This window comes from Stegostoma tigrinum, chromosome 3 (genome assembly GCF_030684315.1).
Source record: "Stegostoma tigrinum isolate sSteTig4 chromosome 3, sSteTig4.hap1, whole genome shotgun sequence".
Taxonomy (NCBI): domain Eukaryota; kingdom Metazoa; phylum Chordata; class Chondrichthyes; order Orectolobiformes; family Stegostomatidae; genus Stegostoma; species Stegostoma tigrinum.
Window position 1 is genome coordinate 136,902,820 of NC_081356.1, and position 22,487 is coordinate 136,925,306.

Sequence of the window (22,487 nt, forward strand, 5' to 3'; positions counted from 1 at the left end):
AAACCTTTTAAATATGATGTTGATAGATTCTTGACAGGCTGGTAAGTCAAAGATGCTCGGGGTAGAGGGGAATGTAGAATTCATAACACAAACAGAAGTTGTTTTCTTATTAAATAGCAGAGCAGGCTTGCATAGCTGAATTACCTACTCTATTTCATAGTGTTTGAAAGTTAAAATGAACCAATACTTGATTTTAAAACTATAAACAGTTGACAACAAGATCTCACAATATCATCTTTTCATTCCGATGTTTATTCCACCTTTCCTTGGAATGCTTGGTGTTCAAATATTCTTTATTGTTCCCTCTTTTTAGCTTTCCTGTGATAAATCAAAATGTCCCTTTCCTCCAAAATGCAAGAAACCTGAAATCCTCATTCACTTACCAAATGTTGATTCCTGTTGCACTGTTACAACCTGTCGTAAGTATTCACTTTTTTTTTCATGTAACTATGTCGTCATTCAAAATGTTAATTGGTGTATAAGTCCTACATTGGAGTCAGTGAAACAGAGAGATCCTACTAGTGTTACATTTTGTACAAAGCATTATGTAAAGTAGCTCAGTGCATTAAAAATAGATGGGATCTTTATTTCTCTTATTGGTAAAGATAAGTGGTTATAATTCATTCTCAATTGCTGATAATGAGAAATATCAATTACATCATTCCCCTGCAGGACAGAGGATGTGATATTTGATGATGTTGGCATCATGCTGAGGCCAGATTTGGTGTGCCTGATCAAGAATGAGAGAATTACTTCTGAAAGAATGGTCACATACACAATGCATCAAATGTGTCAATCAAATGCGTGAATTAGTGCTTTTACTTATCATGAGTGCTCTGAATGCTACCATAAATCATATTAATTAAATACTAGTCTTGGTTGTGCAGCACTGCATGATTTCCAGCATAAGGACTCTCCTGCTCTCTTTTATGCAACCTTAAGGGGGGAAAAGGCAGAAAGGACATGGAAGTGGGGCTTTAAAGTGCTTCCACGTCTGTCTGGTTGCCCTCTCCACCCATTCAGTAACTTATAACCAGTTTTATCTTTGATGATCATATAACCCCTGTGTGGGTAGAAGTGGACAGTTTGACAGGTTAATGAAGCGTAGCCCAGCTGTCCAAGAAGGGACCTAAACAGCCTGCCATGCTTCCACCTTATTCAACAGGTTGTATCATATCAATGTGCCAGAAGAAAATGAGAGTAAAAGTGTGTATTGAACGAAAGCATTCTACATCAGTGAGTTGTACAATGTTAGACACTATTCTCTGTGTGATTTAAGCACCAAACAAATATTATTTATTTGCATCATTCTAATGTCTTGCCCATGTTTGCCTGGCTGTAAGATGAGACCTAAACTCAAGCTCTATGTGACTGTGAAGATGATGCATTTCTTTCCTTTCACAAGATGTGAGCATCGCAAGCAAGGCCAAAATTTGTTGCCCATGCCTAATTTTCCTTGGTGGTGGTGAGCTGCCTTCTTGAAACTCTGAAATCCTTTTAATACAGGTAAACCCAGCGTGCTGTTTGGAAGGAGATTCTGCAATGTTGATCGATTGACAGTGATGCCACATCAACGTGCTGGTAAATATTCTTTTCTTTCCTGTTGAAACTTGGCATTGGTGTAAATTGGGAGCTAGAAAATTAAGGAGTTAAATTGGGTTGCGCAGTAGTAAACGAATGTACTCACTGATTCACAGTAGTAAAGTTTAAGAACAGCACTAAGCTTTATTAGCAGTGGTGAGAATTATTACCTGATCGTAACTGAGAGCTCCTCCAGACTCTCATATGCACAGCCTATGCTAATTGTGAACAGGTTACTGCTTGTATAACTTGGATAATCATTGTACGGACAGTGTCACTCATTGCAGTAGCTTGAAGTCACCTTTAAGAGTTTAACAGCAGCTACAGTGTTTCCTCAAGGCTGAGAACTACCCAGATAGTACTTTTACAGATGTGGTCACCCCAGAGCTGGGAGAGAGGAAGTAGATGACCATCAGTAGTCAAAAAGGTACGGGCTGGTGATGCAGAGGTCACCTGGGTGTATCTCACTCTACAACCAGTCAGAGAAGAAATAACATAGAACACTGGGAGAGTCCAATAACACGAAAATAGGAAATAATAAGTAAGCTGGTAGGTTCAAAGCAAGGGAGAAAGTAAAGCTTTACTGTCTATGTTTGCATACAGAGGAATGTGGTGACTAAGGTTGTCGAGATAAAGGAACAGATTGCCATGTTGAATCAGGATACTGTGGCTAAACAGAAATCAGATTCATAGAGTTATAGGGATATACAGCTCAGAAACAGGCCCTTCAGTCCAACTTGTCCATGCTGACCAGATATCTTAAATTAATCTAGCCCCATTTGCCCACATTTGGCCCATACCCCTTTAAACCTTTCCTATTAATATACCCATCCTGATGCTTTAAAATGATCTAATTGTATCAGCTTCCACCACTTCCTCTGGCAGCTTATTCCATACACGTAAGGCAGGGCCAGCATGATGTCTCAATGGTTAGCACTGCTACCTCACAGCACCAGGGGCCTGGGTTCAATTCCACCCTCAGGTGACTGTTGACGTGGGGTTTCACGTTCTCCCTGTGTCTGCATGGGTTTTCTCTGGGTGCTCCAGTTTCCTCGTACAGTTTAAATATGTATAGGTTAGGTGGATTGGCCATGCTAAATTGCCCAGTGTTCATGGATGCGTGGGTTATAGGGGAATGGGCATAGGTGGGATGCTCTGAGAGTTGTTGTGAATTTGTTGGGCCAAAGAGCCTGTTTCCACACTGTAGGGATTCTATGAACATCCTCTGCATGAAAAAGCTTCCCCTTAGGACCATTTTAAATCTGTTCCCTCTCACCTTAAACCCAAGCCATGCTGAATCAGGATACTGTGGGTCTAGCTTTGGACTGCCTTAGCCTAGGACAAAGACCTTTTCTATTCACTGTATCCATGTCCGTTATGATTTTATAAACCTCTATAATGTCACCTCTCAGCCTCCTATGCTCCAGGGAAAATAGCCTCAGCTTCTTCCTATTGTTCAACTCTCCAACCCTGACAATATCCTTGTAAATCTTTTCTGAACCCTTTCAAGTTTCACAACATCCTTCCTACAGCAGAGAGACCAGAATTGCATGCAGTATTCCAAAAGTGGCCTCAACCAACGTCCTGTACAGCCGCAACATGACCCTCCCAACGCCTAGACTCAATACACTGACCAGTAAAGGCGAGCACCAAACCCCTCTTCATCACTCTGTCTACCTGCGACTCTACTTTCAAGGAACTATGAGCCTGCATCCCAAAGTGTCTTTCAGCAACACTGTCCAGGACACGACCGTTAAGTGTATAAGTCCTGTCCTGATTAACTTTACCGACATGCAACACCTCACATTCGTCCAAATTAAACTCCATTTGCCACTCTTCAGCCCATCAGCCCATCTGATCAAGGTCCTGTTGTACTGTGGGACAACCTTGTTCACTATTCCACCTGTATGCTAAGAATGAAATTCACACGGTTCTGCTTCTTCTCACTGTTTACAGAATGTACTTCTTTTTATCCTTCCTGCTAAACTTCAGGGTAACTTCAGGTGTTCCCACATTATACTCCATTTGCCACATACTTAACCTACTTATCATAGCCTTCTAATGTCCTTTTCACAACTTATTTTCCTCTGTATTGCTCCGTATCAACAGACTAATACCTTCCACTACTTCACCTAAGTTATTTATAGAAGGTAAGGTCCCAGTATTGATCCCTGTGACACTAATTTGTGATGCCTTGGCAACCTGGAAATATCTCATTTCTGCCTCCTTTCTGCTTCCTGTTAACCTGCCAAACTTCATTCCAATATGCTGTCCAATGCTCCATGAGATTTCATTTTCCACAATGAATGTTCATGAGTCACCTTATCAGCAGAGTACATCTGTCGGTTCCCTTTTATCCATTAACTTTTCAAAGAATTCCAATACATTTCTCAAATATTGCTCAATGATTTCCCTTTCACAAAACCATGTTGACTGTGCTTGATAACTTACACTGACCCAAATGTGATGCTGTAATGTCTTTAACAATTGTTTCTAGCATTTCTCCTATGATAGATGAAAAGCTAGTTGGTCAATAGATTCCTCCTTTCTATCTCTCTGCCTTTTTAAATAAAGGAGTTACATTCACAAATCAAAGAAGTTTTAGAAAGTGAAAACAATCAAAATTATCTCAGTGGGCATTTCTTTTGAGAGCCTAGAATGAAGCCCATTAGGACCCAAGCACTTGACAGCCTGCATCTCCAACAACTTACCCCTTGTCACATCTCTGGTTATTGTAATTCCCCTGAGTTCCTTCTTCTACTCCATTTCCTGATTTATTGCTACATCTAGGTTATTACTTATGTTCTCAGAGTGAAGACCAATGAAAATGTCTCTTCAATTCATCCACCATTTGCCTATCTTCCATTTTAGCATCTTAAATCTCACTTTCTATAGAACCAACATTCATTCTGTTGACTCAGTTCTTCTTCAAATATTTATAAAATCCCTTCTGTTTTTAGTTTTCTGTCTGAGCGTCTCTATCACTCTTTATTAATTTTGCTCTTTTTTTTGGTAATTCTATGCAGCTTTTTAATTCTGTAAAATCTCCTGAACTCTATATCAAGTTCAATAATTTTAAGGCCTGAACATTTTCATCCATGTCCTTTGCTTACCACAACACCCCTACTTCTTGTGCACTTACTTCATAACATGGGCTTCTTTCAGCAAAGTCAAACTATTTTAGCCTATTAATGGTCCCTTCATCAGCTTTTCATCGTAGTTTAATGTTACCCATCCCTTCGTATGCCCAAATGTCTATCTCCCCCTATTGCATTACACCACACCCCTCCACCCCCTTTCTGCCTTCTCCCTTCAGAGTGGTACAGTGGCTCAGTGTTTAGCACTGCAGCCTCACAGCACCAGGGACCTGGGCTCAATTCCAACCTCAGGTGACTGTCTGTGCGGAGTTTGCACATTCTCCCTGTGTCTGCGTGGGTTTCCTCCGGTTTCCTCCCACAGTCCAAAGATGTGTAGGCTATGTGGATTGGCCATGTTAAATTGCCCGTAGTGTTCAGGGGTGTGTGGGGGTCTGGATGGGATATTCCAAGGGGCGGTATGGACTTGTTGGGCCAAAGGGCCTGTTTCCACACTGTAGGGAATCTGATCCCCTTACATGGTGATGACATGGCCTCCACAGCTATTGTAAAAATGTGCTCCAACCATTAACCATTCCCTGGCTGAAGAAATTCCTCCTCTTCTCAGTTGTCCCTTCACTCTGAGGCTGTGTCTTCGTGTCTTAGCCTCTCCTACTAGTGGAAACATCTTCTCCACATTCATTCTGTCAAGGCCTCTCAGTATTCTGTAAGTTTCAATCAGATTCCCCCTCATCTGTCTAAACTCCATTAAGTACAGACCCAGAGTTCTCATATGACAAGCCCTTCATCCCCGGGATCATTCTTACAAACTTCCTCTGAACCCCATCCAAGGTCAGCGCACCCTTCCTTAGATACAGGGCCCAAATCTACTCACAATATTTCAAATGTGGTCTGGCCAGATCCTTAAACAGCCTCGGCAGTGCATCCCTGTATTGTATACTGACCGTCTTGATATGAATGCTAACATTGCATTTGCCTTCCTAAATGTCAACTAGGCATGCATGTAACCATAAGAGAATCCTGAACTTGGACCTCCAAGCCCCTTTGTGTTTCAGAATTCCAAAGCTTTTCCCCTTTTAAAAAATAGTCAATGCCTCTATTCTTCCTACCAATATGCATAACCTTGCATTTTCCCACATTGTATTTCACCTGCCATTTCTCTGCCCACTCTTTGTCTACGACCTTCTGCAGCTTCCCCACTTCCTCAACACTACCTGTCCCTCTAACCTATTTTTGTGTCATCTGCAGACTTAATAACAATACCCCCAGTTCCATCATCCAGGTTGGTAATGTATAACATGATTAGTTGTGATCCTAACACTGCCATCCTGAAAAAGACCCATCTATCCCTATTCTCTGCTTTCTGTCAGTATGCCAATCTTCTATCTGTGCCAGTACCTTGCCCCTACACCATGCGCTCATGCCTTTTTCGCAGTCTCCTGTCGGAAATTCAAATAAATCATGTCCAGTGGCTCTCCTTTGCCTTCTTAAGTATACCATTAAATATTCACCACAGCACCTCTACTAAACTACTCTTCCAACTAATTTTCCAAATCGCTTTAGCTTGCTTTGCTGTCGCGCCATTATAATTCCCCATATTTAAATTTTTAAAATGATCTTGGACCTTCCCTCTCCTCCAAACTGAATATAAAATTCAATCATAAAATGGTCATTGCTACCTGGAACGGAGTTGGGATTGAGAGGTGTTGCCTTCAGAATGAGATTATTAAATAACCAGGTCGAGTATAGCCGGCACTCTGGTTGGTGATTGAACATGATGTTAGAACATAGAACAGCACATAGAACAGTACAGCACAGAACAGGCCCTTCAGCCCACAATGTTGTGCCGACCATTGATCCTCATGTATGCACCCTCAAATTTCTGTGACCATATGCATGTCCAACAGTCTCTTAAATGACCCCAATGACCTTGCTTCCACAACTGCTGCTGGCAACGCATTTCATGCTCTCACAACTCTCTGTGTAAAGAACCCGCCTATGACATCCCCTCTATACTTTCCTCCAACCAGCTTAAAACTATGACCCCGCGTGTTAGCCATTTCTGCCCTGGGAAATAGTCTCTGGCCATCAACTCTATCTATGCCTCTCACTATCTTGTATACCTCAATTAGGTCCTCTCTCCTCCTCCTTTTCTCCAATGAAAAGAAACCGAGGTCAGTCAACCTCTCTTCATAAGATAAGCCCTCCAGTCCAGGCAGCAACCTGGTAAACCTCCTCTGAACTCTCTCCAAAGCATCCACATCTTTCCTATAATAGGGCGACCAGAACTGGACGCAGTATTCCAAGTGCGGTCTAACCAAAGTTTTATAGAGCTGCAACAGGACCTCACGACTCTTAAACTCAATCCCCCTGTTAATGAAAGCCAAAACACCATATGCTTTCTTAACAACCCTGTCCACTTGGGTGGCCATTTTAAGGGATCTATGTATCTGCACACCAAGATCCCTCTGTTCCTCCACACTGCCAAGAATCCTATCCTTAATCCTGTACTCAGCTTTCAAATTCGACCTTCCAAAATGCATCACCTCGCATTTAACCAGGTTGAACTCCATCTGCCACCTCTCAGCCCATCTCTGCATCCTGTCAATGTCCCGCTGCAGCCTACAACAGCCCTCTATACTGTCAACGACACCTCCGACCTTTGTGTCGTCTGCAAACTTGCTGACCCATCCTTCAATCCCCTCATCCAAGTCATTAATAAAAATTACAAACAGTAGAGGCCCAAGGACAGAGCCCTGTGGAACACCACTCACCACTGACTTCCAGGCAGAATATTTTCCTTCTACTACCACTCGCTGTCTTCTGTTGGCCAGCCAATTCTGTATCCAAGCAGCTAAGTTCCCCTGTATCCCATTCCTCCTGACCTTCTGAATGAGCCTACCATGGGGAACCTTATCAAATGCCTTACTGAAGTCCATATACACCACATCCACAGCTCGACCCTCATCAACTTTTCTAGTCACATCCTCAAAGAACTTGATAAGGTTTGTGAGGCATGGCCTACCCCTCACAAAGCTGTGTTGACTGTATTTGATCAAGCCATGCTTTTCCAGATGGTCATAAATCCTATCCCTCAGAATCCTTTCTAACACCTTGCAGACAACAGACGTGAGACTTACTGGTCTGTAATTGCCAGGGATTTCCCTATTTCCTTTCTTGAAGAGAGGAATTACATTTGCCTCTCTCCAGTCCTCAGGTACGACTCCAGTGGAGAGCGAGGATGCAAAGATCTTCGCAAGTGGTGAAGCAATTCCATTTCTCGCTTCCCAAAGCAGCCGAGGACAAATCTGGTCCGGGCCTGGCGACTTGTCAATCTTAATGTTTGACAAAATTTTCAGCACATCAGCTTCCTCTATCTCTATCCATTCCAGCATGCACACCTGTTCTTCAAAGGTTTCATTCACTACAAAGTTCGTTTCTTTCGTAAAGACAGAAGCAAAAAACTCATTTAGGGCTTCCCCTACCTCCTCAGGCTCCACACACAAGTTCCCTATGCTATCCCTGATCGGCCCTACTCTTTCTTTGACCATTCTCTTATTCCTCACGTAAGTGTAAAATGCCTTTGTGTTTTCCCGGATTCCTTCTGCCAAGCCTTTCTCGTGCCCCCTCCTGGCTCTCCTCAGACCATTTTTGAGCTCCTTCCTTGCCTGCGTGTAATCCTCTCTAGCTGAACTTGACCCTAGCTTCCTCCACCTTATGTAAGCTACCTTCTTCCTTTTCACTAGAAGCTCCACCGCTCTCGTCATCCAAGGTTCCTTTATCTTACCCCTTCTTGCCTGTCTCAGAGGGACATATTTACTCATCACTCGCAACAACTGTTCCTTAAACAGTCTCCACATGTCTATAGTTCCCTTACCATGGAACAATTGCTCCCAGTCCATGCTTCCTAACTCATGTCTAATCGCGTCATAGTTTCCTCTTCCCCAATTAAATATCCTCCCATTTTGCCTAATCCTCTCCTTCTCCATAGCTATGTAGAATGTGAGGCAGTTATGGTCACTATCACCAAAATGCTCTCCCACCACAAGATCTGATACCTGCCCCGGCTCATTTCCGAGCACCAAGTCTAGAATGGCCTCTCCCCTCGTCGGCCTGTCAACGTACTGTGTTAGGAAACCCTCCTGAACACACCTTACAAAAACAGCCCCATTCAAATCTTCTGCTCGAAGGAGGTTCCAATCAATATTAGGAAAATTAAAGTCACCCATTACAACAACCCTACTACGTCCACACTTTTCCAAAATCTGCCGACCTATGCTTTCTTCAATCTCCCTGCTGCTATTGGGGGGCCTGTAGTAAACCCCTAACGAGGTGACTACTCCCTTGCTGTTCCTAATTTCCACCCACACTGACTCAGTAGGCAGATCTTCCTCGACAAAGGAAGCTTCTGTAGCTGTGATACCCTCTCTGATTAGTAGTGCTACACCCCCTCCTCTTTTTCCCCCCTCCCTATTCTTTTTAAATGTTCTAAACCCTGGAACATCCAGCAACCATTCCTGCCCCTGAGAAACCCATGTCTCTGTTATGGCCACAACATCATAGCACCAGGTACTGATCCATGCTCTAAGTTCATCACTTTTATTCCTGATACTCCTTGCATTAAAGCAAACACACTTTAACCGATCCCTTGGTTCCTTCCCAGGAAAATCCTTCCCACTAGCTGGTCTACCTCTTGCTACTGCCTCACCCGCATCAACTCTCACCTCCGGTATACAGCTCAGGTTCCCACCCCCCTGCCATACTAGTTTAAACCTTCCCGAACTACTCGAGCAAACCTTCCACCCAGAACATTGGTCCCCTTCCAGTTCAGATGCAACCCGTCCTTCTTGTACAGTTCCCACCTTCCCCAGAAGGCATCCCAATTATCTACATATCTGAAGCCCTCCCTCCTACACCAGCACTGTTCTGAGAGATTATCCTGAATCTACTATTTATCTTGATCAACTGGACCAGTGAGCCAAGGAATAACAGATATAGTCAGATAAATACAGCATAGAACATAGAACATAGAACATTACAGCACAGTACAGGCCCTTCGGCCCTCGATGTTGTGCCGACCTGTCATACCGATCTCAAGCCCATCTAACCTACACCATTCCATGTACGTCCATATGCTTATCCAATGACGACTTAAATGTACCTAAAGTTGGCGAATCTACTTCCGAGTTGGCGAAAACAGGGCAGCACTTACACAGCTAATGGTGAAGTGTTGTCGAACAGAGAGATCCAGGGGTGAAGGTGTATAATTCCTTGAATTCCTTGGTGTCACAGGTAGACAAGGCGGTGAAAAAGGCATAATTTTGGGAATACATTTGAGTTATAAGAAAAGGCTGGATAGGCTGGGACTTTTTTGCCTCGAGCATAGGAGGCTGAGGGGTGATTTTAAGGAGATTTATAAAATCATTCGAGGCATAAATAAGGTGAATGGCCCAGGTCTTTTCCCTGGGGCATAGGTTTAAGGAGAGAAGGGCAAGATTTAAAAGGGACCTGAGGGGCAACTTGTTCACGCAGCAGGTGGTGCATGTATGGAGCAAGCTGCCAGAGGAAGTGGTGGAGGCTGGTACAGTTACAATGATTTCAAAGACATTTGGGCAGGTAAGTGAATAGGAAAGGTTCAGAGAGATATGGGCCAAATGCTGGCAAATGAGACTAGTTCAGTTTGGGAAATCTGGTCAGCATAGACGACTTTGGCTGAAGGGCCTGTTTCCATGCTGTATCTCAATGATTCCAAGACTCTACTTTCTCTGAAAAGCTCACCTATTTGGCGTTTGCCTATCTACTGTATCCAGTCAGTATGTAGACTAACATCGCCCATGATTGTCTCATTTTTTTATGAGCACAAACTGAAAAATTCCCTGATAATATCTTGAATTCAAACCCAGAATTCTGCTGTGAATGTGCAGTGCACAGATTTACTGCATTGAGAAATCTCTCATACCATATTACTGGCGCATTAAGCAGAACATTGAAGCCGGTTTCTCTTCTTGCAGCTCGCACATGTTCCTTCAAAAACACTTCCCTACGCCCAGGCGAAAAGGTTCACCAGAAGCAAGGCAACACCTGTAAGACATACACTTGCACCCGTAAGGCCTCTGGTGGTGGATCACCTAAACTAACAACATCTACAAAGACCTGTGTGACAACTTGCAGCACGGTAGTCTTCTGATTTTTATGCAATACTTATGCTTGTTAACACACCAAAGAAACAGAATTATTTGAAAACTTGAAAGTATTTTGTTAAATCTTGGTGCTTTTTCCTACAACCTGAGAACATTAGACAGCAAAATCCTAATCGGGCTGTACGTGGGTTGGATGTCAGGAAAAATCTCAGAAAACAGCCTCACTCTCTGCTCCGTTTGTGCCTTTACAAGAGAGTCCGATGAGAGCACAAGGAGTTCAGTGGATCTCACTCGCTGACAGCTTAAGTTAGAGCCATAGAAATGATACAGCACAGAAGGGGACCATTTGGCCCATCATGCTCCTGCCAACCCAAAGCCACCCAGATGTCCTTTTTAATCCCACCTTCCTGCACGCGACTCATATTGCTGCAGCTTGAAGCACTTAAGGTACAGATCCAGGCACCTTTTGAAACACTAACATCTCTGCCTCCACTAACAACTCAGGCAGTGAATTGCGCCACAAGCCTCTGCATAAAAAACATCTTTCCTTGCATCCCCTCTAATCCTTCTGCCGCTTAATTCGAATCTAAGGCTCATGGCTTTTTTAACTTTTTGCTAAGGTGAACAGATTCCTCCTGTCTGCTCTATCTCTGCCCCTCACAATTTTGTACACCTGACTCACAAGAACACAAGAACTAGGAGCAGGAGGAGGCCATCCGGCCCCTCGAGCCTTCCCCACCATTGAATAGGATCATGGCTAAAGTTTTTGAGACTCAGTTTCACTTACCCGCCCACTCACCAGAGCCCTTAATTCCTTTACTGGTCAAAAATTTATCCAGCCTTGCCTTAAAAACATTCAGTGAGGTAGGTTCAACCGCTTCACTGGGCAGGGAATTCCACAGATTCATAACCCTTTGGGTGAAGAAGTTCCTCCTGACCTCAGTCCTACATCTGCTGCCCTTTATTTTGAGGTGATGCCCTCTAGTCTTAGTTTCACCTGCTAATGGAAACAGCCTCAATGCCTCCACTTTATCTATTCGCTTCATAACCTTATATGTTTCTTTAAGATCTCCCCTCATTCTGCAGAATTCCAATGAGTATGATCCCAGCCTACTCAGTCTCTCCTCGTAATCCAACCCTCCCAATGCTGGAATCAACCGAGTGAATCTCCTCTGCATCCCCTCCAGTGCTAGTCTATCCCTTCTCAAGCGAGGAGCCCAAAACTGCACACAGTACTCCAGGTGTGGCCTCACCAGGACCCGATACAGCTGCAGCACAGCCTCCCTGTTTTTAAACTCCATCCCTCGAGCAATGGCAGACAAAATTCCATTTGCCTTTTTAAATTACCTGCTACACCTGCAATCCCACCTTCAGCGATTCATGCACAAGGACACCCAAGTCCCTCTGCACAGCAGTGTGCTACAATTTTTTACCATTTGAAACATAGTCCATTTTGTTGTTATTCCCACCAAAATGGATGGCCTCACACTTACCAACCTTGTACTCCATCTCCAGACCTTTTCCCACTCACTTAGGCTATCTATATTCCTCTGCAGACTTTCAGTGTCTTCTGCACACTTTGCTCTACTACTCACCTTAGTGTCATCTGCAAATTTTGACACACCACACTTAGTCCCCAACTCCAAATCATCGATGTAAATTGTAAACAATAGTGGTCCCAACACTGATCCTGAGGCACACCACAAGCCACTAACCGTCAACCAGAAAAACACCTCTTTACCTCTACTCTTTGCTTTCTACTGGTCAACCAATCCTCTATCCATGCCAATACATTACCTGTAATACCGTGCAACTTTACCTTATGTAGCAGCCTTTGGTGTGGCACCTTGTCAAATACCTTCTGGAAATCCAGATACACCACATCCACAGGTTCCCCATTGTCCACCATGCAAGTAATGTCCTTAAAGAATTCCACCAAATTAGGTAAACATGGCCTACCCTTCATGAACCCATGCTGGATGTTCCCAATGGGACAATTTATATCCAGATGTCTTGCTATTTCTTCATTAGTGATAGACCCAAGCATTTTCCCCACTACCAAACCTAAGCTCACTGGCCAATAGTTACCTGCTTTTAGTCTACGTCCTTTTTTAAACAGTGGCGTCACATTGGCTGTTTTCCAATCTGCGGGAGCCACCCCAGAGTCCAGTGAATTTTGGTAAATAATTACTAGTGCATTTGGTATTTTCTCCATTATCTCTTTTAGTACCCTGCGATGCATTTCATCACGGTCAGGGGACTTGTCTACCGTTCATCCCATTAGCTTGCCCAGTACTGCCTCCTGAGTGATAATGATAGTTTCTTGGCCCTCACCTGCTATAACCTTCTTGCCATCAGTTTTCAGCATGTTATTTGTATCTTTCACAGTGAAGACCAACACAAAATAACTGTTTAATGTCTCAGCTATTTCCTCATTCCCAGTTATTAAATTGGCCCTCTCATCTTCTAAAGGATCAATGTTTATCTTCACCACTGTTTTACAATTTACATATTTATAGAAACTTTTGCTGCCTGCTTTTATATTCTGAGCTTGTTTACTCTCATAATCTATCTTACTTTTAGCGAGTTTTGAGAAGATTTGTAGCTCAGCTTGAGTTTCTGGATGTGCTTTTGCTCGCTGAACTGGAAGGTTACTTTTCAGATGTTTCGTCACCATTCCAGGTAACATCATCAGTGAGCCTCCGGTGAAGCGCTGGTGTTATGTCCTGCTTTCTATTTATCTGTTTTGGCTTCCTTGGGTTGGTGATGTCATTTCCTGCGTTGGTGATGTCATTTCCTGTTCTTTTTCTCAGAGGATGGTAGATGGGCTCCAAATCAATGTGTTTGTTGATGGAGTTCCGGTTGGAATGCCAAGCTTCTAGGAATTCTCGTGCATGTCTCTGTTTGGCTTGTCCTAGGATGGATGTGTTGTCCCAATCAAAGTGGTGTCCTTCCTCATCTGTATGTAAGGATACGAGTGATAGTGGGTCATGTCGTTTTGTGGCTAGTTGATGTTCATGTATCCTGGTGGCTAGCTTTCTGCCAGTTTGTCCAATGTAGTGTTTGTCACAGTTCTTGCAAGGTATTTTGTAGATGACGTTCGTTTTAATTGATGTCTGTATAGGGTGTTTTAAGTTGATTAGCTGCTGTTTTAGTGTGTTGGTGGGTTTGTGGGCTACCCTGATGCCAAGAGGTCTGAGTAGTCTGACAGTCATTTCGGAAACGTCTTTGATGTAGGGGAGAGTGGTTATGGTTTCTGGGCCCGTTTTGTCTGTTTGTTTTGATTTGTTGCTGAGGAATCGGCGGACTGTGTTCATAGGGTACCGGTCTTTTTGAATACGCTGTATAGGTGATTTTCTTCTGCTCTGCGTAGTTCCTCTGTGCTGCAGTGTGTGGTGGCTCATTGGAATAATGTTCTAATGCAGCTTCGTTTGTGGGTGTTGGGATGGCTGCTCCTGTAGATCAATATTTGGTCCGTATGTGTTGTTTTCCTGTAGACGCTGGTTTGAAGTTCCCCATTGACTGTTCGCTCTACTGTGACATCTAGGAATGGCAGTTTGCTGTTGTTTTCCTCCTCTTTTGTGAATGTTTTGCCAGTAAGGGTGTTATTGATGGTCTTGAATGTTTCCTCTAATTTGTTTTGTTTAGTGATGACAAAGGTGTCATCCACATAGCGGACCCAAAGTTTGGGTTGGATGATTGGCAGAGCTGTTCGAGTCTCTGCATTACTGCCTCTGCTAAGAACCCTGATATCGGAGATCCCATGGGCGTACCGTTGGTTTGTCTGTAGGTTTTGTTATTGAAAGTGAAGTGGGTGGTAAGGCACAGGTCCACTAGCTTGATGATGTTGTCCTTGCTGATGAGGTTGGTGGTGCCTGGTGTATGTGTCTTTGGTTCTTCTAATAGTGTAGTCAGTGTTTCTTTGGCCAGGTTGATGTTGATGGATGTGAACAGGGCTGTTACATCAGAGGAGACCATCATTTCATCCTCTTCGATCTTGGTGTCTTTGATGGTGTTCAGGAATTCTTGGGTGGAGCGAATGGAGTAGCGGGAGTCTTCTACTAGGTGTTTTAGTCTTTGGTGTAGTTCCTTGGCTAAACTGTAGGTTGGTGTTCCAGGTAGCGACACTATGGGTCTGAGGGGGGCTCCTGGTTTGTGAATTTTTGGTAGTCCGTAGAAGCGTGGTGTGTTGGATCCATCTGGTTTCATTTTTTGGAAGTCTCTCTTGTTTAATTCTCCAGATTTTTGAAGTTTTTTGAGTAAGGCTGTGATTCAGTTCTCTAGTTGTGGGGTCGGGTCTATTGCCACCTGTCTCCCTTACATCAAAGACATTTCCGAAATGACTGCCAGACTACCCGGACCTCTTGGCATCAGGGTAGCCCACAAACCCACCAACACACTAAAACAGAAGCTAATGAACTTAAAAGACCCTATACAGACAACAAGCAAAACGAATGTCATCTACAAAATACCTTGCAAGAACTGTGACAAACACTACATTGGACAAACTGGCAGAAAGCTAGCCACCAGGATACATGAACATCAACTAGCCACAAAACAACATGACCCACTGTCACTAGTATCCTTACATACAGATGAGGAAGGACACCACTTTGATTGGGACAACACATCCATCCTAGGACAAGCCAAACAGAGACACGCACGAGAATTCCTAGAAGCATGGCATTCCAACCGGAACTCCATCAACAAACACATTGACTTGGAGCCCATCTACCATCCTCTGAGAAAAAGAACAGGAAATGACATCACCAATGCAGGAAATGACATCACCAACGCAAGGAAGCCTAAACAGATAAATAGAAAGCAGGTCATAACACCAGCGCTTCGTCGGAGGCTCACTGATGATGTTATCTAGAATGGTGACGAAACGTCTGAAAAGTAACCTTCCAGTTCAGCGAGCAAACTCACATCCTATCTTACTTTTCTTTGTAACTTTTTGTGGCTTTCTGTTGGCCTTTAAAGATTTCCCAGCCTACTAGTTTCCCAACATTCTTTGCTTTTTATGTATGTGTTTTTTTTCAATCTGATACTTTCCTTTATTTCCTTAGACATCCATGCTGGCTCTCTCTTTTCCTACAGTTCTTCCTTATCACTGGAATATACTTCTGCTGAGCACTGTGAAAAATTGTTTCTGCTCCCATTCTACCTTAGCTAACTCCTCGCTCATTCCTTCATAGTCTCCTTTGTTTAAGCACAGGACATAGGTACTGGACTTAAACTTCTCACGTTCCACCTATATTTTAAATTCGACCACACTGTGATCACTCCCTCCAAGGGGATCCCTAACTGTGAGATCATGAATTATTCCTGTCTCATTACACAAGACTCGATCTCCGATAGCTTGCTCCCTCTTAGGTTCCATTACATATTGTTCAAGGAAACTATCACTGATGCATTCTATGAACCCCTCCTCAAGGCTGCCATGACCGACCTGGTTTGACCAATTGATATGTAGATTAAAATCCCACATGATAATTGCTGTACCAGTTTTACATGCATTAGCTATTTCTATGTTTATTGCTCGCCCCACCATGATGTCATTATTTGGTAGCCTCTAGACCCACCTATTGGTGGCTTCTGTCTGCTATTCCTAATTTCCACCCAAATGGATTCAATGTTTTGTTCAGTAGAACCTGTATCATCTCTCACTACAGCCCTGATATCATCTTTAAAAAAGTGTGACACCACCTCCCTTACCTTCCTGTCTGTCCTTCCGAACAGTTTGATACGCCTGGATATTTAACTCCCAGTCATGAGCATCCTATAACCATGTCGCTGTAATGGTCACTAAATCATACCCATTTGCCATGATTCACACCAGCAACTCATGCACCTTGTTTCGATTACTCCGAGCATTCAGATAAAGTGCGCTGATACCAGTTTTTGCACTTTCCTTTCGGGTCCTATCACCTCCCATTACTAACAGCTCTTGAGTCCTCCTTCCCTTAAACTTCTTTCCTGATTTTCAATGGAGTTGAAGCTTCCTCATCACCTGCTAACCTGCTGCTTTGCCTTACATTAATTGTTATACTCCATCTACACTCACTTCTCCCTTCCCCCCTACTTACTAGTTTAAAGTCCTATTTACCACCCTATTTACCCTTTTTGCCAGAACGCTGGACCTGGCCCTGTTCAGGTGGAGTTCATCCCAACAGTATAGATCCCTCCTGTCCCGGAACTGATGCCAGTGCCCCATGAAAAGGAAACCCTCTTTCCCACACCACACTTTTAGCCACGCGTTTACTTCCCTGATCCTCATCTCCCTGTGCATGAATTGTAGCTCCAGTGTACAGGAGGTTAATAGTAGTGAAGTCATAAATAAGGTTTCAAGATCACAGGAGTGTACTGGCAGGCAGGAAGTTGGATTGAAGTGTGTCTACTTCAATGCCAGGAGCATCCGGAATAAGGTGGGTGAACTTGCAGCATGGGTTAGTACCAGGGACTTCGATGTTATGGCCATTTCGGAGACATGGATAGAGCAGGGACAGGAATGGTTGTTGCAGGTTCCGGGATTTAGATGTTTCAGTAAGAACAGAGAAGATGGTAAAAGTGGGGGAGGTGTGGCATTATTGGTCAAGGACAGCATTACAGTTGCAGAAAGGATGTTTGGGGACTCGTCAACTGAGGTAGTATGGGCTGAGGTTAGAAACAGGAAAGGAGAGGTCACCCCGTTGGGAGTTTTCTATAGGCCTCCGGATAGTTCCAGAGATGTAGAGGAAAGGATTGCCAAGATGATTCTGGATAGGAGCAATGGTAACAGGGTAGTTGTTATTGGGGACTTTAACTTTCCAAATATTGACTGGAAACGCTATAGGTCGAGTACATTAGATGAGTCCATTTTTGTCCAGTGTGTACAGGAGGGTTTCCTGACACAGTATGTAGACAGGCCAACAAGGGACGAGGCCACATGAGATTTGGTACTGGGTAATAAGCCCGGCTAGGTGTTAGATTTGGAGGTAGGTGTGCACTTTGGTGATAGTAACCACAGTTTGGTTAAATTTACGTTAGCCACGGAAAGGGATAGGTGTATCCCACTGGGCAAGAGTTACAGCTGTGGGAAAGACAATTCCAATGAGATTAGGCAAGATTTAGGATGCATAGGATGGGGAAGGAAACTGCAGGGGATGGGCACATTAGAAATGTGGAGCTTGTTCAAGGAACAGCTACTGCATCCTTGATAAGTATGTACCTGTCAGGCTGGGAGGAAGTGGTCGAGCGCGGGAGCTGTGGTTTACTAAACAAGTTGAATCTCCTGTCAAGAGGAAGGGGGAGTCTTGTGTAAAGATGAGGTATGAAGGCTCAGCGCTTGAGAGTTAGCCAGGAAGGATCTAAAGAGAAGGTTAAGAAGAGCCTGGAGGGGACATGAGAAGTCTTTGGCAGGTAGGATTGAGGAAAACCCGAAAGCTTTCTATTGGTATGTCAGGAGTAAAAGAATGACTAGAGTAAGATTAGGGCCAGTCAAGGACAGTAGTGGGAAATTGTGTGTGGAGTCTGAAGAGATAGGGGAAGCGCTAAATGAATATTTTTCATCAGTATTCACACAGGAAAACGACAGTGTTGTTGAGGAGAATACTGTGATATAGGCTATTAGACTAGGTGGGGTTGAGGTTCACAAGGAGGAGGTGTTAGCAATTCTGGAAAGGGTGAAAATAGTTAAGTCCCCTGGGCCAGATGGGATGTATCCTAGGATTCTCTGGGAAGCTAAGGAGGAGATTGCAGAGCTTTTGGCTTTGATCTTTATGTCATCATTATGTTCAGGAATAGTGCCAGATGACTGGAGGATGGCAAATGTTGTTCCCTTGTTCTAGAAGGGGAGTAGAGATAACCCTGGTAATTATAGACCAGTGAGCCTTACTTCGGTTTTGGGTAAAGTGTTGGAGAGGGTTATAAGAGATAGGATTTATAATCATCTAGAAAGGAATAATTTGATCAGGGATAGTCAACACGGTTTTGAGAAGGGTAGGTCGTGCCTCACAAACCTTATTGAGTTCTTTGACAAAGTGACCAAACAGGTAGATGAGGGTAAAGCGGTTGAAGAGGTGTATATGGATTTCAATGTAGCATTTAAGAACGCTCCCCACAGTAGGCTATTGCAGAAAATACAGAGGCATGGGATTGAGGGTAGGTTAGCAGTTTGGATCAGAAACTGGCCAGCTGTAAGATGACAGAGGGTGGCAGTTAATGGGAAATGTTCACCCTGGAGTTCAGTTACTAGTGGTGTACCACAAGGATCTGTTTTGGGGCCAGTGCTGTTTGACATTTTTATAAATGAGGGCGTAGAAGAATGGGTTAGTAAATTTGCAGATGACACTAAAGTCGGTAGAGTTGTGGATGGTGCGGAAGGATGTTGCAGGCTACAGAGAGACATAGATAAGCTGCAGAGATGGGCTGAGAGGTGGCAAATAGATTTTAATGCGGAAAAGTATGAAGTGATTCACTTTGGAAGGAGTAACAGGAATACAGAGTACTGGGCTAATGGTAAGATTCTAGGTCGTGTGAATGAGCAGAGGGATCTCGCTGTCCATATGCATAGATCTCTGAAAGTTACCACCCAGGTTGATAGGGTTATTAAGAAGGCTTACGGTGTGTTAGGTTTTATTGGTAGAGGGATTGAGTTTCAGAGCCATGAGGTCATGTTGCAGCTGTACAAAACTCTGGTGCGGCCACACTTGGAGTATTGCGTACAGTTCTGGTCGCCGCATTATAAGAAGGATGTGGAAGCTTTGGAAAAGGTGCAGAGGAGATTTACTAGGATGTTGCCTGGTATGGAGGGAATGTCTTATGAGGAAAGGCTGAGGGACTTGAGACTGTTTTCGTTAGAGAGAAGAAGGTTAAGAGGTGACTTAATAGAGACACACAAGATGATCAGAGGGTTAGATAGGGTGGACAGTGGGAGCCTTTTTCCTCGGATGGAGATGGCTCGCACAGGGGACATAGCTTTAAATTGAGGGGTGATAGATATAGGACAGATGTCAGAGGTAAGCTCTTTACTCAGAGGGTAGTAAGGGCGTGGAATGCCCTGTCTGCAACAGTAGTTTTAGGGCATTTAAATGGTCATTGGATAAACATATGGATGATAATGGAATAGTGTAGGTTAGATGGGCTTGAGATTGGTATGACAGGTTGGTGCAACATTGAGGGCCGAAGGGCCTGTACTGCGCTGTAATGTTCTATGTTCTATGCCAATTTGCACATAGCTCGGGCAGCAATTCAGAGATTATGACCCTTGAAGACCTGTTTTTTAATTTTGCTCGTAGCTTTTCATAACCCCAAAACAGGTCTTCTTCCCTCGTCCTGCCTATTTTGTTGGTACCTACGTGGACCACAACAACTGGATCGTCCCCCTCCCTCTCTGGTATCCCCTCAAGCCGGTCAGAGATGTCTCGCACCCTGGCACTGGGCAGGCAACGCACCATCTGGGATTCTTCAGCCTGCTCACAGATGATACTGTCTATCCCCCGATGATGGAATCCCCAACAACTACAATCTGTCTTCTTGCTCCCCCCTCTTGAATGGCCTCCTGGACCTTGGTGCCATGGGTCAGTTGCCTCATCGTCCCTGCAGCCCTGTTCCTCATCCACGCAGGGAGCAAGTGCCTCATACCTGTGGGACAATGTCAAGGGCTGCAGCTCCTGTGTTCCTGTCTGTCATGAATCATGTCAACTCAGTCAAGTAAAACAGCCTCAACCTCTCCAAACTCTCCTCATAGCTACAATTCTTCAGCCATGACAACATTCCCACAAATCTTCTCTGCTTTATCCCCATTATTCTTTCCCCAGCCTCGCTCTCCATGAGTCCTGTGTTCACTTTCACTGGTTTCTCTCTTCCTTTTTATCTATTTGTTGACATGTTTACATTACTTGCAAGTTTCTGCTCAAAGTTTATTTTCTGCCTTTTTATTGATTCTTTGTTCAAAGAAATATTTCATGTGTGCTGATGACTCAAAACCATGAAGAACAGTGAGTGGGGAACAGGAAACAATGAGGTTTCAATGTGATTCATACAAGTTGTGTGAGAGGACAAATACATGAAAGATTCAGTATAATGTGGCGTGAAGGTATCCACTTGGACAACAACAGAATATTATTTCAATGGTGACAGATTGGGAAATGTTGATATAAAAGGGGCCCTGAGTAATCTTGTACACCGGGCATGCATTCAGGTGCAGCAAGCATTTTCTCTTTATTTATTCATGCGAAATATGCATCGCTAACTAGGTGAGCATTTATTGCCCACCTTAATTTGGCCCAGAGAGCAGTTAGGAGTAAATCGCATTGCTGTGGGTCTGGAATCTCATGTAGGTCAGACTGAGGATGACAGAAGGATATTCGTGAGCCAAATTTATTTTTCCCAACCATCGGCAATGGTTTCTTGGTCATCATTAGTGTCTTAATTCCAGATTATTATTGAATTCAAATTTCATTATCTGCTGTGGTGGGATTCAAACCAATGTCCTCAGAATATTGTTACCCGGGTTTCTGATTAATCATATATTGATAAGGCCAATACTTCCTCAGCATTTAGAAAGACAAATAGTATGTTGAGTGTCATTGATAGAATAGCTGAAATGTCTCACTGCAGTTGCACATGGCCTCGATGAGAGCACACCTGATGTATAATGTACAGTTTTTAACTATTATTCCTGGGATGCAGGACTTGTCGTATGAGGAGAGATTGGGTCAACTGGGCCATTATTTACCAGAGTAACGCAAACAGCTGCGGATGCTGGAGATCAGAAACAAACAAAGAACAGAAATTGTCGGAGAACTCAGCAAGTCTGGCAGTATCTGTGAAGAGAAGACAGAGTTCTGAGTCTGGTAACCTTTCAAAGGCCATGAAAAGCCAGCTCCCATGCACCAGGGTCATCTTCAAAACACCCACCGTGCATCCAAACAAGCATTCCCAAGCTGCCCTGCTCATTAAAGGACATGTGCATGAGATTTAAGAGAAAGGAAAGATGTCACTGCGGTTCTCCAATATTGACCTGGAAGTTTTGCACCACCAATCATGGCTAACCTTGTCCCAGGTTGCCACTGGTCAGTGCCATTTCTAGGTTGCGGAGGAACAGTCAGCAATGCAGAAACGAGGTCAGTGATCTTGTCTGCTCCACCTGACACCCAAGTCCTTAGTCACATAAGGAGAAAATTCTGACCCTTGAAGGAAAAAGCCAAGACCACTCCTGTAGGGATGCAGACACGGCAGTGTCTCACCACATGTGTACATGCCCCTTTGCATGTCACTGCCACTCTCCGGAATCCCATTGTCACACTGAATCTTTACTTTGTGACCCAGTGACCACGAAGCCTTCTCTTGCTTTTTACTTGCAGGTTCCACAAGCCTTACCCAAGACATCTGTGGGAATATGATCAGTGTGGAGGAAACTTCCTCCTGAACCTCTGAGGATGAGAATACTGAGGCCTCAGGAAGTATAGTAGCAAGGCTGCCTCCTGCATCACCCAGATACTGACACAGTGGGAGGAATTCCAAGCATAGAAAGTGTGGATACACAATATTGTGAGAGCCTCACAGCAACAGCTCTGCAGTAGGCTAAGGTCAAAATGCCTGGGCAGCTAGCAGTCAGAGAACACAGTGACCCTCATTAACCAAGAGCTTCATTAGTGCAACAAGCCATGTGACCATCTGTCCAGCT

General features: G+C 43.9%; 1 protein-coding gene across 1 annotated transcript in view; it reads left to right on the forward strand.

Annotated features, from left to right (window-relative positions):
* The first annotated feature begins 1,558 nt into the window (after positions 1 to 1,558).
* Positions 1,559 to 22,487, forward strand: part of LOC125450875 (mucin-2-like) — a 58,700-nt gene continuing 37,771 nt past the window's right edge. Inside the window, exons 1-2 of the mRNA XM_059645050.1 lie at positions 1,559 to 1,581; positions 10,688 to 10,851. Coding sequence (XP_059501033.1) covers positions 1,563 to 1,581; positions 10,688 to 10,851 — 183 coding nt within the window. The 5' untranslated portion in view covers positions 1,559 to 1,562. The remainder of the gene's footprint in view (positions 1,582 to 10,687; positions 10,852 to 22,487) is intronic.